This window comes from Rhipicephalus microplus, chromosome 9 (assembly GCF_043290135.1).
Source record: "Rhipicephalus microplus isolate Deutch F79 chromosome 9, USDA_Rmic, whole genome shotgun sequence".
NCBI classification, from domain to species: Eukaryota; Metazoa; Arthropoda; class Arachnida; order Ixodida; family Ixodidae; genus Rhipicephalus; species Rhipicephalus microplus.
In genome coordinates this window covers 50,288,058-50,306,127 of record NC_134708.1, presented here as the reverse complement: position 1 = coordinate 50,306,127, position 18,070 = coordinate 50,288,058, and the positions used below count along the sequence as shown (strand labels likewise).

The following is an 18,070-nucleotide window of genomic DNA, read 5'->3' as shown; positions in this document are numbered from 1 at the left end:
ACTTTAAAAAAGCTTTCATGTTTTTTAGCTCAGTGAATTAGCATAACACACGGAAATAAAGTTTACTAAAGCACCCTGGTGCTTCTTGCTAGCTTGCAACTCGTTCTGAATTGAAACGACTCTCAAAAACACAAGACTCACCTTTTCTTCCAATTGCCTCGATCCATTCTTCCCGTATGTCTGTGGCAGGAAACTCGTGAAAACTTACTTTACTTTGTTTGCCTTGTTCCGATTTGCAATATGGCACGCAGCAATACACCATACTTACATTTGAGGTGTCAGCTCATCTAAAAAAAAAAAACTGCACGCGGCCACTATTAGAGCTGACTACTGCAGCTATCTGCCGTCTGCAAGTTTCTGCACACGACCTACTGTGTTTCTGCGTATCTTCTGCAATTTGTGTATGCGTATCGTCTGGAACCATCGTGATTCAGTGTGAACAATGAATGCCTAACAATAGTTTTTTTATCTCGTTGGACTACGTTTTCATTCAAGAAATATTTTCATAATAAATTTTCCTTCATTTGTAGAAAAGTTCCCGTCTGCTTGCCACTGTGACCCTTTGTGTGCTTTTTTTACGGTTCTATTTCTGCTTCAAACGTCCACACGAATGCAGCCAACTCTGACGAGGAATCATATCGCTTTATTTGCCATATTTTACACATTCATACACAATTCATGCACAATAAGAACGATTTGCACTGCCACAGCGATGGCTGAAGCAGACGACAGCGAACAGGTGCTGCCTAGCGCCACGCCGCTCGTAGGTGACGGCCCTAGCGGCAGAAGGTATGAACTAGAACGTGGGCGCTGGAAGAGGTGCTCTCTGGGCAGGTCAGGAGTGTAGTAGGTCATGCTTTGGGGCATGCTGACTCGCTGCTGCTGCACGGCTGCACCGTCTAACTCCAGCACACCTTTTCCTTCCTCCGTGAACTCCAGTGTTCTCGGCAATCGTAATCCGAGCCAGGCTCTCAATGAACGCGTCCTTGTTGAGGCCGTCACGTTTCGTCGAGCTGCACGGGTAGTTGGCGATTTGCGCTGATGCGACTTGGCCGCAATTTTGAATCTGCGGCCAGTGGTTATATCACGTGGTTCGAGCTAGCGCAGCCCACGAAGGAAGGAAAGGTCTTTCTTCTTTTTCCTTTCCTTCTGTCCTTCCTCCTTCTTTCCTTCCTCCATGGCGCAGCCAAAGCCGTTAAGCGTAAACCAAATCCGCTATCGCGTGGCGGGAAAATCGGTCCCAAACAGATGTTTTTTGCACCGGCCACGCGGCGTAGGTTTTCGGCCGCTTGGACGGCGAAACGTGCCAGTTTCCGGAGAGTTTCGCCACTTTCGCACCCCGTGAGGCGAGGTGTGAAAGCGCGACAATATCCGTAAACACATACCAACACGTCACTCACAAGATACGACAATTTCGAAGTATTTGTTCTATGTTGAGTTCTGCTCATAGTGGAAGAAAGGGCACAAACTTGGTTGATTTCTTGAATTGCCTTCACTGTCTTCAGTTATGTTAAGTGCCTCTCAATCACAAATGAGATTGATGAGCTTGGGTCAGAGGCTGCGTACGTGCTCCTGCGATAGTCAGCTGAGTGAATAAAATACAGTTAGTGCATATACATTAGCATCCACCTGTTTCGGTACACAGCGCCATGCGCGCACCTTCGCGGGTTTCACTTTGTTGCAACAGGCAGCGCGAGAGAGAACTAAAAGCAGTGAGCACCCTTCTGCCTCTTCCTGCAAAAGCACCTCTTGTGTTATTGGTACCCAGTAAAAACAAAAACCACTGAAACCAATTGGAAATTCCAGTTGGTCTCAATTGCCCCAAGTTGGTGGGACTACATGAGTGTCGCCCATTATCCAATCAGTTTCAATGGGATACTCTGAAATGTCCAATTGGAGAGCTAGCTCGTTGGCTCTTCTCCGCCTGGTTCTCCAACACTTTTAGAAAAAGTCACCTGGTTCAACTGACCATACCAATTGGCCCCCTATGGTATGGGCTGCAACCAATTGGGACCTTGAACTCGACCGGGTAGCCCAATTGAAAGTAATCGTTTCAAATGGTCACAACACTAGGTGTAAATTTTCCATTTTGCCACCCTATTAGAATTTTCGATAATCTAAATGCTTGTGCAATTCCAATTGAGGTCAATCCATGTTAGAAGATTTTTTTCTACTCCGAATGTTTCAATATACCTATATCCTTCAATATCCCTGCGCTATTGTGGTATTAGGCCATGTGGTATTAAGCCTTCAATTTGACATTTGTATATACAGGACCAATTAGTGATTGTTGTAGGTCCAATCAGTGCTCCATATAGGACAGTTCCAGGTGGGCCTCATTACATACTGAACAGATATTAATTATATTTAATATCCAGTTGAGAGAAATTCACCAGGTTTAATGTTCATCGAATGATTAATTGAGAGTTTCATACTAAAATTTATAAATGGGGATGGGCCAAGGACCCTTTACACCAGATACAGTTCTAATGAGAATTCCACAAATTCATTCCAATTGGATTTTAGATTGCAAGCTGGTTTCAATTAGACATCACAGAAATGAGTAAAGCTGTGAAACAAGAAACATGTTTCCAATTACATGACTACTCTTCAAATAAAACATCTTTGCATAATAATATGCTCTACATAGTGTACCGATTATTTCACCAGTTCATTTTACAGTTGGCCCCAAAAACTACTCAATTGTTCATGGGACCTGGCACAACTTACTAGGCCGAAATTTCAGGCACATTAAGCACCTTCGGAGAGACTAACATTTGTATAGAATTTTTTTCTATTTCACGCTAGCCTTCACTAATGTCAAGTTCATGCAGTCCAACATCATTTCTTAATTTTGATGTGTCTCCAATGAGATTAGCAGGTAACGCTTAATTCAGGGCGGCTACATGGTATTTCCTACTAAAGAGGTTGTCCTGAACAATCAACTTAATTGGCCAAACCAATTGGATTGTTTGTGCTACGGATTGTTTGAGTTGGTTAGACCCATCAACACAATCAATAAATCCAATTAGAACTCTATGCTATTTCCAATGGGGGAACTGTGTTCACCCAAACATACATTACTCTTCGCTAAAACCAATTGAGCAGGGTGTGCCTCAGGGCAGCATACTAGGCCCACTTCTATTTGTTATATATATAAATGATATTGTGAATGTTGATGACTCAGCTAGCTACATTATCTGCACGGATGACACCAGTTTTTTCGTTCCAGGAACTAAGGATGACGAACTTATACATCTGGCTAATGAAATACTAAGAAAAATAAATAACTGTTCAGTAAAAAACTCACTTCAGCTCAATTGCTCGAAGACAAAAGCAGTACTCTTTAGAGCAAAATCTACGCCTTGCGATCACACAAAGTGTCTTATGCTAAATGACTCTAAAGTAGTACTCTCTGCGTTGGCTAAACCATTGAGTGTCATCTTTCACAAACTGGCAACTTGGGACCACCATACTGATCACTTAAAATCTAAGCTTCCCAAGGTTTTAGGTATGCTGCGCAGATGCCAGAAACTTTTACCAATACAACAGAAACTCATGATATATAATGCACTCTTTGCTTCACATCTGCGCTATTGTCACCTCGTTTGGTCAAACAGCACTAAACAATCATTAGAAAATTTAGTCACACTACAGAAGCAAGCCCTACGGGCTATTGCTGATCTACCTTATGAGCACACGCGTGACCTATATTTGAAGCTCAAAATTATCCGAGTTGACCACTTTTATGAGTATCAGTTCTTTTAAACATGAAACGATTAAGGGCAGTACTCATACGAGGAACATTGCTAACTTGTCAATAAATCAATCATAACGCATAAACCGACACACCGAACATTGGGCAGTTCCGCGACCACGCACAAACTACGGTTTTCAAACACTTTCCTACCGCCTTCCTTCAATACTAGACAAGTATACTAAATTAAGTGATGACAACATACGTCATGTTTCCAAAAAGTGAATGCTTCAACTAATTTTATGAACACCGATGTTGAGAATGTTTGTTTCATACTTTTTTTCTTCTTCTCTTATCGCTTTGCTTTATGTATTTCTATTTTACTATTGTGACAAGTAAGAATTGTTAATGTTTGCTGCTGCTGTTATTGTTCTGGGAGGTAGGACTAGTCAAGCTGCATACATGCAGCTTTTATCCCACCATCCTTATTGTTTAAACATGTTTTGATATATGTGGCAATAAAGTTCACTTCACCTGCTAGCCTAATTGGTCAATCTATTTAGATATTGATTGCCTTACAAATTGGTACATTGATCAGGCCCATTCAAGCTAAAGGGATGGCCCATTGAACCCAATGAAATTGTCCAATTGGTATTCCAAAACGTAACTGGAAATTTCCAAATGGTTCCAATTGCATCCAATCGGAAATTTCTAATTGGATTGGGCAAACTTTTTTGTCTGTGGTGTCACTTTCCTAGGTTCTGTTTCCCTATTTCTTTTCCCACCACTAGAAGCTTTCCGCAGATGCAGAAAGCTTTCTGCATCTGGGAGTCGGTGGCTTTACAAGCCATCTGGGGCATTTCTTCTGCCCCTCACCTGGTTTTGCTCGGCCTCCATGATAAGCCCACATTTGACCAAGCCGTAACCAAGCAACAATGTCAAGTTCACTTTTCCCATCTGTGACGTTATGATGATGTCATCATGCAATTATTTTTTGCACAACTTGTATTAAACGGGGTTTGCTGATGAGCAATTTTTGCATTTGATGCGATATCTACGCTTTTCCCCTTATTAGAGTTTTAGAATAGTGTACACAAAGCTTAAAGGCGTTGTGGGCATAGCGTTAGAAGTTCGTCATTCCACGAGATGCTCTCTCACCAAAAGCTGAGGGCGCAGAGCCAAATGGCAAGAGTGCTATTGATTGGCGCAATGGTGAATGAAAGACAGCGAACACAGCGAGATGCACTATAGCACTTAATTTTTTTTTTTTTTTCAGTAAAACAAATACGTACTCCAGCCCGGTGATCCTACGCCTGTGCTATCCTCACCTATAGCCTACGAACGCGTGTAAGGCGTGCGGGGAAAGGGCCACACTGCAGCACATGCTTTGGGAGTGTGCTGAAAACGTTGACGGCACTGCCGCCGCTCCCTTCGCGACACATGTTAGGCAGGGGTGAAATCCAAGGCCAATTGCTGCTGCCACCACCGCGCAAGGGCAGGGGCCGACCTCCGGCGCGGCGACGGTCACTGTTGCCGATCGGCGGCGTCAGCTGCGCTGCCGCTGGGAGGCGGCACTCACCAGCAATGAGCTGCCCGACCAGCTTTGGGCCGTCCGGCAAGCTGAAGATGCCGCCCGGGTGCAATAACTTCGAGCGGTCACCTGAGGCTCCGCCATCATAGTCAACGGAGAGCGAGAAAGGACAGGGGTTAATCCCCTCTTCCCCAACCTCGCCCGATAAACTGCCGGACTTTAAATAAAGTCTATTCATTCATTCATTCAGTGAAACACTCTCCAGCACACTTACAACTTTAAGGAACCTACATCACCACGGTTCAATAAAAAATTTACAATGGACCTAGTGAAGGGCCTTTTAAAGCTGGCTCAACCACTACACAGAAAATTGTGGGGTGAAGCCCACTCCCTTATAATGTTATAGTAATTTAGGTTGGAAGCAGCAAGGTATACCTCCCAATGAGGCTGTGACCAAATGTAGCACCACTTGCAGAACATACAGCTGTTGCATATGTTGTCAAGCAAGCTGTGCATAACCTTTCCTGCTGTATGTGTTGCAAAAAAACCATAAAAAGCATTTGACATATTTAAGTACAATTTCGCTTATTTACAATTTCTCACACTAGAAAACAGCTACAACACTAAAGACATTTACTTCAGTGTGGTTATGGTTAACACGCAGTGCCATTTAAAATTATGTGCAGTAGGTGTGACATTGCAAACAAGTGAAAAGTTCCCAGCATGACACAGATGCAACCTTTATCAACTTATGAAATGAATGAAACCCTTTCTTACCGTGCTACTAGAGTTACGCTACTCCCGTTTGCTATGCTTGAGCAATATTCTGAAAGAATGAACAGAATACACATGAAAACCTGAACACTTTCTCGAGGCCCCAGCTACATTACATGACTAAAGATGCTTGTCCTGTGCTCTGACCCCAAGGTTGACAGCGCATACAAAATCTGTACTTTCTCAGCCTTAGAAAAACTGTTTTCAGAATACCGTGAGCTAGCTGGCTGGCATGAGCAAATTATCTGGCTTCAAAGTTTTCATCGGTCATATTATAGCAATTCTAACGTTCTTTTGTGTGTAGGTGTGTGTGTGTGCGTTTTTGCATACGTTGAGTGAAATGCGAGAGAATAACGATGCTGTACTTCTATGGCAATGTGAAAAATATTCCTATCTTCTGCTTAGTTCATGGCCATTTTTTTAGGTAAAAGTTTAAACTAACTAGTTCCTGTGTCCCTAAATTACGAGGCACAGATATTCGTTCGCATGTAAAATTAAAACGTTTCTGTGAAACCATCACAGAGATTATATAAAATTTTATTGTTCAAAGCATCATAACATAAAAAGACGCACAGGCACTTGTCATCTCTTGGCTACATATCAAGAGACACGTATAGTCCCACATAGTTCATGCATTAGGTGCTACCAGGATTGTGCATACCAGCATGCTAGGACACACTGGCACATGCAGCTTGATAGCGATTGGACACTTGCTTGTAGCCAACAACTAAAGGCTGCCCAAGTGCATTAGAAAGTGTACAAAGCACACCACTAAAACAACACTACAGCCAGATATAACCTAAGAAGGCAGGAGAGACACAGTCCAGATGACCGAAATGCAGCATCAAATTGCTTCCGCGACTTGCAGTAGGTCCACTCAAGTACTAGGTCAGAGGTCGGCAACCTGTCGACAGAGGTCGGCAACCTGTGCGCATGCTGCCTGCAAGACAGTATTATGCGGCCCCAGGCACGACGTCTGAACCCTCATCTTTCCGACGTCGTGCCGATGTCAGAAGAATGAGGTTCCTCAAACAAAAAAGCTGGTCCTTCAACAGAGGAAGGGGGAAGGGGGGGGGGGTAATGCTCTACTAGGAGTAAATTAGTGTTTAATAGACGCCACGTAATGTTCTTGGCATGCGGTGCCATTTAATGTAGTGTTGCTTTCCTTGAGCCAAATGAACTTGATTCAGAAACAAAAACAGCACACTGAACCAACCTACTAGTCCAATTCTTTGCATAAAAATACCGATTATTAGAATGACTTTTCGTTTACAACTCTGGAAAAAAAAAAAAAAAGAAACAGGTTTTCGCGGAACGCGCAGCACAGTTGCAGCGAAAGCTAGAAGAGCGACCTTTCAGAGTCTTTTCTAAATACTCTTTGGGTAACTGCTACAAGTACACTGCTGGGTACCCACTATGCCATAAAAATAATTTTTGCGTAGTAGGCCAGCATTTACTATGCTATCCTTTGTCATTCTTTGGAGAAGCGTGGTATCTGCTACACGCTTGTTAGATATTTTGTGCAACGTTTCATGCTGTGGAAGAATTACGCCTGAAGTGGGTATGCATCACAGTTAACAGGTGATCAAGAGCAAGTTTTCTAATGGGTTGGAGCATTTAATGACCTACTCGTTATGCAATTCACATTGTGTGATGCCTGGCTGTTCATTTCATGTTCTAAAATGCTTTATTACTTATATTAACGCGATTCCTTTCCCGACATGAAGCCTGCCTAAAGCCAGTTTAAAAACAAGTTCAATGCACTGGCGTGACTCAGTGGTAGAATACTTGGCTGGCACGCAGTGGACCCGGGTTCGAATCCCATTGTGCCATTGGTGTTTTTTATTTACAGCTTTTTTTTTGAAAGTGGTTACCGACATCGGCGGTGGCGGACAACTACGGCGCCGCATGTGACCCATGCTCTGATCTCATAACAGCTTTCGCAGTAAAAAACCAGCCAATGATGGTGGGTGCGGACAGGCAACCGGCCCGCTGTCTGAAACACTGGCCGAGCAGGGCTAAAACTGGTCGGTAAAACCAGACCCTAGTCATCCTCTCCTTGACACTTCATATCTGGAGGCCTACATGGCATTCTTTATTTGAGGTGGTATTTTCACTTCTAAACTGTTTATAAATTGCAACCTTAAGCCATACGCACAAAAAATAGCAATGATTTCTATTCCATTTGCCGTACAATAAGTTCGCCAACCTCGCCCCTCCTCGCACAAGTCTGCCGTCTAGCCCCGGCTGTGCTGGCTTCATGTGAAGTGGCCCTCTTGGCAGAAAAGATTGCCGACCCCTGTACTAGATGATGGTTTCTGACCACAAATTCACTGACCGTCAAACTTACAATGTCAATCTGGATCGGCGTGCACACTGTTTCAGGCTTGTGTGCATCCGCCTTTAAGGTCGAAACACCACTGCCTTTTAAAAAAGTACATGACTACAGAAATGCTAACACTTGGTGTCAACGCAAAGCTGTATACAAAAGTGGCCAGAATGAAACATTTGGTGGTTTCTACAAAACAAAAAAAGAAATACATACATTTATAGTGTCCTTAGACTATGATTATGGACAAAAGTCAGTGAAATGATGCACGAAAAAAAAATCTCCTCAAACAGTAAAACACAGAAAATGAATGAAGATATGTATTGGAGTACAACAGTAATGACAACTAATAAGTAACAGTATAAAAACCGAAATAGTAAATAAAAACAAATAAATTTGCTTCAAAAAATCGAATCCTCGACTGTGACCCGACACAAAATAGGAAATACATAGATATATCATGCAAATGTTCCTGGCATTCAAACAGCGCTTACTTTCTATGCAGTAGCTGCAATTTTTCGGACTCATTTCATTTACACAAAATCCCACCAAATAAATGTAAAAACACACGTTACCAAGAAAAACAGCTAGCTAAAATGACAATGCTGATGAGTACTGACAGTACATTTATAGACTATTGACAATTAGTATTTGACAGCTGTATTTCTCCGTTCGTTTCTCACAAATAAACAGCTTGCTTGCACAGAAACAAGTCAAAATTTGTTCACTCGTGGCCGACACCATTCATAGCGAATATAGGTGCATAATATACACGTGCATACTAAGCCGAAGCCTAGTGAAGAAAAAAGCAAGCTGCAATAGGGCTAAGACATCGCTCTTGATGACCCCGCAGTTAACCTTCAACAATGAAAGCCCACCAATATAACATAATAGTTTTTTGTTCCAGTGGCCCTACAGGTATACAAAACCCATTGCAGGTGCTAAAACATTATAGGGGTTCTGCAGAACCTTTTGAGTGTAGGCAGTCACAAATGTAACAGAACTTATTTCAGAGCTGGCGCTAATATCGAAATTTCCGCACAGTTTTCTTGCCTAAACAACTTATTGGCATCAATTCATAAATTGCTGTATGTGCTATGAATGGGTAAATAACTAAGTTTTTAAATTGAAAACTACACTTTCAATATGCACTGTGATTGCTTGTGCACATAATGCCCACCTCATTGGGAAACCCAGATCTAGAGGATCTGCACCCTAAAAAGCCACAGGCAACTTATGAAAGTTTTTTTACTGACAATTCATTGTGCTAGATAAGCGTACTTTCAACTAATTGAAGGTCAACTTCAAGGTACTGTCTATTACTTTTTTTAAAGTAAGCATGCACTTTTCAGCATTCTCTATATATTAGTTATTTTGCGCTGGTTCATTTTTAGTTGAATGGCTCAAAGTCGAGCTAGAAATGCCCAGTCATTCTGCTAAGCAGGCATATGATAAGCAATCAGGATGAAAAAACTTCAGGCGAACAACAAAGGTGAGCAAATCACCGTCCATTTGCAGCTTGAGTCACTATAAAAACTATTCAGTCGCAAAAGGCAGCTGAAAAATCTTCTTCGGACAACTGTGGCAAAAGGCCTCCCGATACCAGATGAAAGATATCATTTACCTTGAACTCCACAACATCTATGCATCAGCCGTGAGACTATGAAGGGCACTATTTTAGCGCGTCATGCATGCCTACAGGAGGCCTAAAGGCACAGCGGTACACAAGGCACGATTTCAGTCAATGTTCACACGGCAAGCATGGCAAAACATTTTTATAAGCCAACAACAATGGTGTAGCCCAAAAGGGGCTCTGTGCTACCGCTAAAACATGCACAACTCCAACAATCGCTCTTCTAACGCACCGATAAAAAAAAGTAAAGGTGTTTACAGCACACATCACAAACATACAGAACAGTTAGCCATCACAGCTCAGTGTCAAATTTAAGCTGCGAGAGTGTGTCATGCAACACCCCTAAAATGGCCCTTGCATGAGTAATACATGTTAACTGTTATGTTACATATGCTATGCATAATGCAAAAAACAAACAAAAAAGGGGGAATGCAAAAACGTGTCATGTACTTGTCCAATTCTCACACTTACTGGGTTTACTCCTATTCAGGCTGATGTAATTTCTTACAAAATGATGAAACAAAAATAATGGTGTGAGTGCGATTCGAGAACTTGATTTTCAAAGAGCTAAAAGAGTTTAATATGGCTAAGGTGAGAATTAATTGCAAGTTCTCTATTAATAATTGCTGGGACTTCACACCCCACAACAAAAACATGACTGTGAGGAATGTTGTAGTGGAGGGCTGCGGAACTTTAGACCACCTGAGGTTCTTTAATGTGCACCGAAATCTAAGCGCACGGGCCTCTAGCGTCTCGGCTTCATTGAAACACTGCTGTGGTGGCTCGGATTTGATCCTGCGATAGCAGCCACTCCATGCCAGGCATTTAACAACCAATAAAATAATAGTTGACAGGGACGCTGTAACAAATGAACACTTAAAAAAGGTTGTTTAGTAAAGAGTAAAGAGAACTAGTTGCATCGGATGCATTTAGTACAAGAACAGCGGCAGACTAGGAAGAGTCGTGAAAGCAGGATCCTGAAAACCGGGTGCAGTAATCTGAAATCATTGATTCAAACTGCAGACACATAGAAAAAGCAAGGCGAAATGGTATCGCACGTCATAAGTGCAAAATCCACATCAGGCTCAGAGTCGAATGTTTCCCCCTTCTAAAAACTTCATTTTTTTTGGGGTGCAAGTTTAAAGCTAAGCTGCTAAACTGAGATGCAAGTGAATATGGTACAAATAGCTGTGACCTTTAATAGTAGTCAATGTTGGCCTAGCGTGTGATTGATTGCAGTGTGGATATGCCTAGTTTCACAAAGTTCTTCAGGTAGCACATTTCAGTGCATTCAACATGCTCAAACATGAGCACATGCAAGCATAGCCAATTTGATATTACCGATTTTCACACATTAATTCTCTTCCTAATTTATATTAATAATCTTCCTGATACCATAACCTCATCAATACGTCTTTTCGCTGACGATTGTGCTATATATAGAAATATATGCGAACCTTCTGATCCCTCACAACTTCAAACCAACCTTAACACAATTTCAGCCTGGTGCAACACCTGGCTAATGAAACTAAACGTCGACAAGTGCAAATATATGAGGCTAACTCGAACAATCAAGCACACCCCTGTAAACACATATTTCCTGAATGGCTCCCCTCTATTATCGGTTACCACCTACAAATACCTGGGCGTTCGGATTTCAGATAACCTTTCGTGGGACTCGCACATTGAATATATTAGCAATAATGCGAACCGCATGCTCGGCTTCCTTGGACAAAATTTCTCTCGAGCTCCCACTTCATTAAAACTGCAGCTTTACAAAACCCTTGTACGACCGAAGATTGAATATGCCTCTTCTGTATGGGATCCACATTCTGCCAATCTTGTCTCCACACTTGAAGCTATCCAAAATCGGGCCGCTCGTTTCATTCTCTCTGATTATTCTCGGTCATCCAGTGTCACTAACATGAAACAAGTAGTACAACTACCTGATCTTGCAACCCGTCGTATGATATCCCGCCTATGTGTTTTCCATAAAATATTTTACACCAATCAGACCTTAAAACAATCCCTTTTTTCAGTTCCATCATACGTGTCATCCCGCATTGATCATCCGTTAAAAGTTGGTGTGCCAAACTCCCGAACAAACCTCTATCTGAACTCGTTTGTCCCAACGACCAGCGTGCAGTGGAATCGCCTTCCAGCCTCCATCGTCTCCATCAGCGACGCTGCGCACTTCAGGTCCACCGTCAGCAAACACTTTTTGTAACCACTCCGCTGTTGTCTTTTCTCTTGATTGTTTAATATTGTACCCCTCCTCTCTGTAACGCCTTACGGCTTAGAGAGTAAATAAATGAAATGAAATAAATGAAAAATTAAAAGACACAGGCATACATCTCACATGAATTTAGAAGGACGACCAATCAATATTATATGACTAATGAACTAATATCGGTAAACAGAAACTTTATGTAGGCATGCTCTGGACAAGCTGTATTTCCAGAATTCTGCTTAAGACTGAATTTTACCGGAGGTATTCACTTTTTTTCACATAACTGATTTTGTAGACAGGCCATTCATTAAACAGAACATAAGTAGATGACATGCATACTCACAAGAAACAACCACCAAAAGCAGAGAACCTGACAATTTGTTGACCATAGTTACTTGGGTTCTTGAAATGGTGAAAGGAAACAAGTAATCAGTGTCCTTAAGCCTGTTTTGTTAATCGCTACTAGGGTGCACGTTAAAGAACCCCAGGTGGTCAAAATTTCCGGAGCCCTCCACTACGGCGTCTCTCATAATCATATGGTGGTTTTGGGACGTTAAACCCCACAAATCAATCAATCAATTAATCGCTACTAGTAATTACACATTTGTAATGTCACCATGACAAAATATCTAGTTTTACCTGTGAATCTCGTGGGTTTCCCCAGTGATTTCAAGAAAAAAAAAAGTCCATGCATTACGTTCCTGCACATCTCGTTTGTATTACAGGTAGCAGTTACCATCGAGCCGAATAGACAGTATATGGTGTTTCAAAACCAACAAGAAGTGTGTCAGTGGGCACTCTCACACTGTTCCTTTAGCGCCAGGTGATTTTCTAAAGCGTTGTTTTATTTGGAAAGAACTGTCAGATGGATTGCAAGGGTATGTACCCCGCAACACAAATATTAGCCGTGCCTGCATGAAAGTGCGTAGTGTGCTCGCTTCAAGCTAACCACCTCCTATATACAACTTGCACTAGATGATTGTAAGGCAAAACGTCCCCTTGTGCTATAGCACACCAGTACATTTATAAATGCTGTGCGACATATGCCCTGAAGAGTCCACAAGATGCACGGATAATGGCAGGAAAGCAGGCGGAAGGCACGTATAAAAGGCGTCGCCTTCCGTACAGCAGCTCCTGTCTGAAAACGTGAAAGCACTAATGCGACGAAGACCCATTGCAATGCTATAAAAACTAGAGGTAGATTTCAACAAGTGATTACTTGGACATTTAAGTAGTATGTGATGAGAGTAGCTAGCACCAAGCGATTCCCGTGGCAAATATATGACTTAATGAAGTATTTAGTAACCTGACCTTCAGCCTTTTCTTTCTGACATTTGCTTCCGCAAGACCGGTCAACACATCATTTTAACAAAAAAACGCTACAAATGCATTTCCATACCTGTCGACGACTGACACATGATTTTTCATAAAAATAGAAAAAATCTGCATCAAGAACTCTTAAAACTAAGTTGTGACGCTTCAAAAAAAAAAAAAAAGACTATTATATATGTGCAGCTTGGAGAACTTCCAGTATGCCACTCAGCTGCATTCCATTCAAGCATAGACATAATGCTCTGCACAGGCCAATTCACCTCAATGGCAGCAAATTAAAAAGAAATGCTATTTCGTTACGCATACATCTTTAAAAACAACGAAAGATTAATACATCCTACCCAGACCTGTCGGCATTATCATCTCGGCATTGCCGAACGCAGATGCTACAATGTTGGCAAAAGTGAAGAGGGCGACTGTGGTGGCGACTCCGGCTCCGACTGAGGAGTCTCCTGGTCGACAGAATGGGGTGAGTACATCTGCAGTGGCAGGTCATTAGAAAGTACTTGCTCTGGAAGCTCTAGCAGCTCTAGCTCTGGATTCGGATTAAGCACCGGCTCTTGGTCTTGTGGAGCTTGCGCATTCGGCTGTGAATGTCTGACAGGGACGCCGGTGCACTCTTTCGAGTGGCAGGCCCGCTGAGACTGGGTTCGGAACAGGCGGTAGCATCGGCAACACCTGCATGGAGGCAATCATGAAGTGACCAGCCTTCTACTAACGATGACATTCAGACACCTCGTCACAGCATCTAGAAAAAAAAAAAAAAACGTTTTCCTCTAAAGCCTTCTGTAACATCTCTTCCTTAAAAATGAATACCTGGATACATCTGTTATAAAACCTATTCACGTCTCGAAAACATACATTCTTCATGTTTGTTTAAACGTGGGTTGACCGACACTTATTCGAGCTGTCAATGTACAGTACTTAAATCACAGCCTGTAGACCCATTCCATGTTTGTAAACACAGGTAGGCGGACGTCGGCATTATGGGTCAAATTATAGCGACGTCCGCACGTAACTTCTGCTCACGTTTTCCGGCGGGAAAGCCCGACTCCATGCCCCGTGCCATGCCGTTGTCAGATGGGAAGGAGACGAGGCGCCCGGAGGCGATTTGTCTCAGAGTCTCACGTAACTCATCAACCTATCATCATCTATACGTCTGCCCCGGCATGTCTTCCCCCTCAGGGGGGGGTTTTGTTTCAGGCAGACGGCCATACCCTGGCAACGGGGCCGCCACTCGGCACCAGACGCCACACAGATGTGGCCTGCCTCCAGCGTACAAGCCAAGGAGACACAACATAGGGGCTACCCTTCGATGCGGTAACTTCGATCACAACACTGTAAATTTAACCAGGCTGCTAACAGTTCGTGAACACAAGCGTTTCGGTGTATATTTTACACCGGACCTTTCCCGGAGCCATCACATCGATCACGTCACAAGTAAAGCAGGACGTGTGTTAGGTTTCCTGCGCAGAAACGCAAGTAAATTACCACTTGAGGCCAAGAATCAACTATATATGACTAACATTCGATCTGTCTTAGATTACACTAGTGTTGTGTGAAATCCGTGGAAGGCATGTGATGTGTCCAACTTAGAAAAAATTCAAAACATGGCTGTTTGGTTTGACTCCTCTGATTTTACCGGAAATTTCAGTGTTTCAAAAGCAAAAGAAAAGCTTGGTTGGGAACTTGAAACTTTTACACAACATATTTTATAGCCTTACAGCTCTGGACCTCTCACGATATTTTTGCAAACCGGACTACGTTTCACAGCAACTAGATTATGCCAATAAGATAAGGGAAATAAGCTGCCGCACGGACGCATTTAAAATGTCATTTTTTCCCAGGACGATAGCGCCGTGGAATAGGTTGCCTTCTGAAGTAGCAGTGGTTACTTCACATGAAGTATTTTCAAGATTACTTCAGGGTCTAGAGTAGTGTACTCACGAGGATGTGTAGGGGTGAAACGGTATTGTGAAGCTGCTTTGTATTGTCTACTCCCACATGCCGCAACGCATAGTTGACAATGAATTGCATTATTATTGTGCTGTAGAAGTGTGAGTACCTGTATTCAGTGTTGAAATTGTATTCTTCCCTTCCCCCCCTCCTCTGTAATGCCCTTGGGCACTGTGGGTATTATGAAGATAAATTGTAAGAATTTGTCACTACAAAATAAATAAACACGCAAAAGCGGATGTACCCTGACAAGGTGAGCTATCGCAGCGCGTGGGGCGCGCCGTGGTCATGGCCCGTCTCCTGACCACTAGGGCCCAGCGAGACACAACCGATAAGCGCTGAGGGCTGCGATGTGCGCCAACCAACAAAACGATGTTGTGAGACGCGACTCCCCGTCACGTTCTATGTTTGGCACACAACCGATGAGCTCGCGCCGGGGACCAGTTCGCCTGTTTTACCGCTGCAGCCCATTTCTCACGACGGCCCTCGTCAAATGGAAATCGATAAAAACTTATCCTGCCTTTCTTATGCCTTTCAGCACATTCAGCCGCGACGCAGCTCCTCGGCATACCGTTTTTTTTTTTTTTTTTTCTCGTTGCTTGACTGAGAGCACCACATGCATCATTGAAAGCCCAGCAGGAACTGTGGTAGGCAGACCGTCTTCTGCCTACCAAGCGAAACCAAATGCCCGACAAGAGCACCACCCCATTTTCGTGACGTATGCCCGGTGAAATTTGTCTATACTCATAACTCTTATGCTGTCCCTGACTGGCCGTAGCTAATGCGACCGTACAGTTAATGTTCCGATTGCTAGCTTTCGAAATAGCTCACCAAATGCCAAGATTGGGCTAGCCAGTCTAGCCCTAAGAGTTCATAGTAGCTAGGTAGGTTGGAATGCCAGTTCGAAGCACCTTTACTTCTTGTTGATGGAATAAAAAAAAAAGAAAAGTTTCACTAGACTACTGGATGTGAACCACACTACGAAGAAAACCAAGATTATATCAGCACACTACCCTTGTTCCTAGCATATACTGCTTGTATAAGTGTTACCTGCATTCATCCTGGATTAGCCACATGCTCCTGGCCCCCTCCCATTCAGCACTCCCAACACAGACAAGTAAATGGTACAAGAGGTTGTATAAGACCTGACAGGCTTGATTGAGTCTTTATTTTGCTTTTATCATCTTTTTTTTTACTGGATTCCTTTTAGTGATTTGTTGCATGCAGGCTGTGTTGGATCACCAGCTTTCACTTGTGCAGTTGTACAAACTCAAAAAATCCTAATTTCAGCACGCAGCTATAATGCACAAAGAGAGAGCACAAAGAGAGAGAGAGAGAAAAGGAAAAGTCAAATTATTAGTTTTTAAACAGGGCCGTGTAAGCCGTTGAGTATTCTTGGATGAGCAAAGCAAATTTCATAATCACTGCATTTCAAACGAGACGCAATGCCCTACACATTCTGTATTGTATTTACATTCGATATCAGCCACATCCTTGCACGCTGTCTTTCACTACTGCACGAAATCTGTTGCCGAACTCCCATTGAAAAAGTGGGAGTGAAAACCTCATGACCCGCGGGTTGCTGTTATTTTCTATCGAGTTAGTGCATCCTCCGATAATCACAAACAGAAGTGCCCCCCCCCCCCCCCTGACCTGAATGGCTTCTCTCCAGTGTGCAGGCGCATGTGGCTATAGAGGTCCGATTTTTGCGTGAAGGACGCGTCGCAGTGCACGCAGACAAAGGGACGCTCCCCCGTGTGGGTGCGCACGTGTCGCTTGAGGTTGGCACTTTGGGCAAATGCACTTGGGCACAGGTGGCACCGGAAGGGGCGCTCGCCCGTGTGTGTGCGCACGTGCGTCGTCATGCTCGAGCTGGCTGTGGTCGTGTAGTTGCACAGACGGCAAGACCGCACTCGGCCACGTACAGACACAAGCGCACGGGACAACTGTTGAGACCACGAAGGAGAAGAGCCTGCATGTCAGAGGAAAAGAGCGCAAACATTTAATGAGACAACCTCAAATTATCGTTACGGATACAACTGCTAAAAACTATTTCATGACATGATACAACAACGCAATGCAATGAGGGCAGCCACGGCTAACTTGCATAGCCATTGCAATGGCACATGCCCCCATGCCCACAATGTGCACAAAGCGCAGATGTGAAAAAACCAAGTGCTATCCCTATGCAGACACAAATTTTAAACACCCAATCCAGGTATGTGAAGGTGGAGGCTGATTTGACAGGTGACATACTTTTGCATTAAAACTAAGTAAGTTGTTTTTTGTTTTTTTGTATGGCAATGTGGATTTTTCGACCAGATCTTTAGAATGCATAGGAACAATGCGGAAGGTATTTTTGAGGTCTAATTACCTAAAATTGACTGTCCCACTATAATCAGGCTACTTTCAGTGATATTATTAGAGCAACTTGACTATTCCATCATAAAGTTTCATTTAAGAGGTATTTTTAGTAGACAAAGCACTTTGTAGTGCTGCAGTTCAATAAAACATTCGATGAACTTAAAGCCTTACGTTATCCAGAAAAATTTAAATAGCTTTTGGCCCTTCTGATAAAAAGACATTTG

The 18,070-nt window shown here is 43.0% G+C and overlaps 1 protein-coding gene across 1 annotated transcript; it reads right to left on the bottom strand.

Moving 5' to 3' along the window:
* Nucleotides 1–13,640: 13,640 nt before the first annotated feature.
* LOC119165034 (uncharacterized) lies at nt 13,641–17,476 on the bottom strand. The gene is made up of 2 exons (XM_037417226.2): nt 17,136–17,476; nt 13,641–14,204 (listed from the first exon to the last, which is right to left on the bottom strand). The coding sequence occupies exons 1-2, from the start codon at nt 17,345–17,347 to the stop codon at nt 13,913–13,915; spliced, it is 504 nt and encodes a 167-aa protein (XP_037273123.2). The 5' UTR covers nt 17,348–17,476; the 3' UTR covers nt 13,641–13,912.
* Between the last annotated feature and the right edge of the window lie 594 nt (nt 17,477–18,070).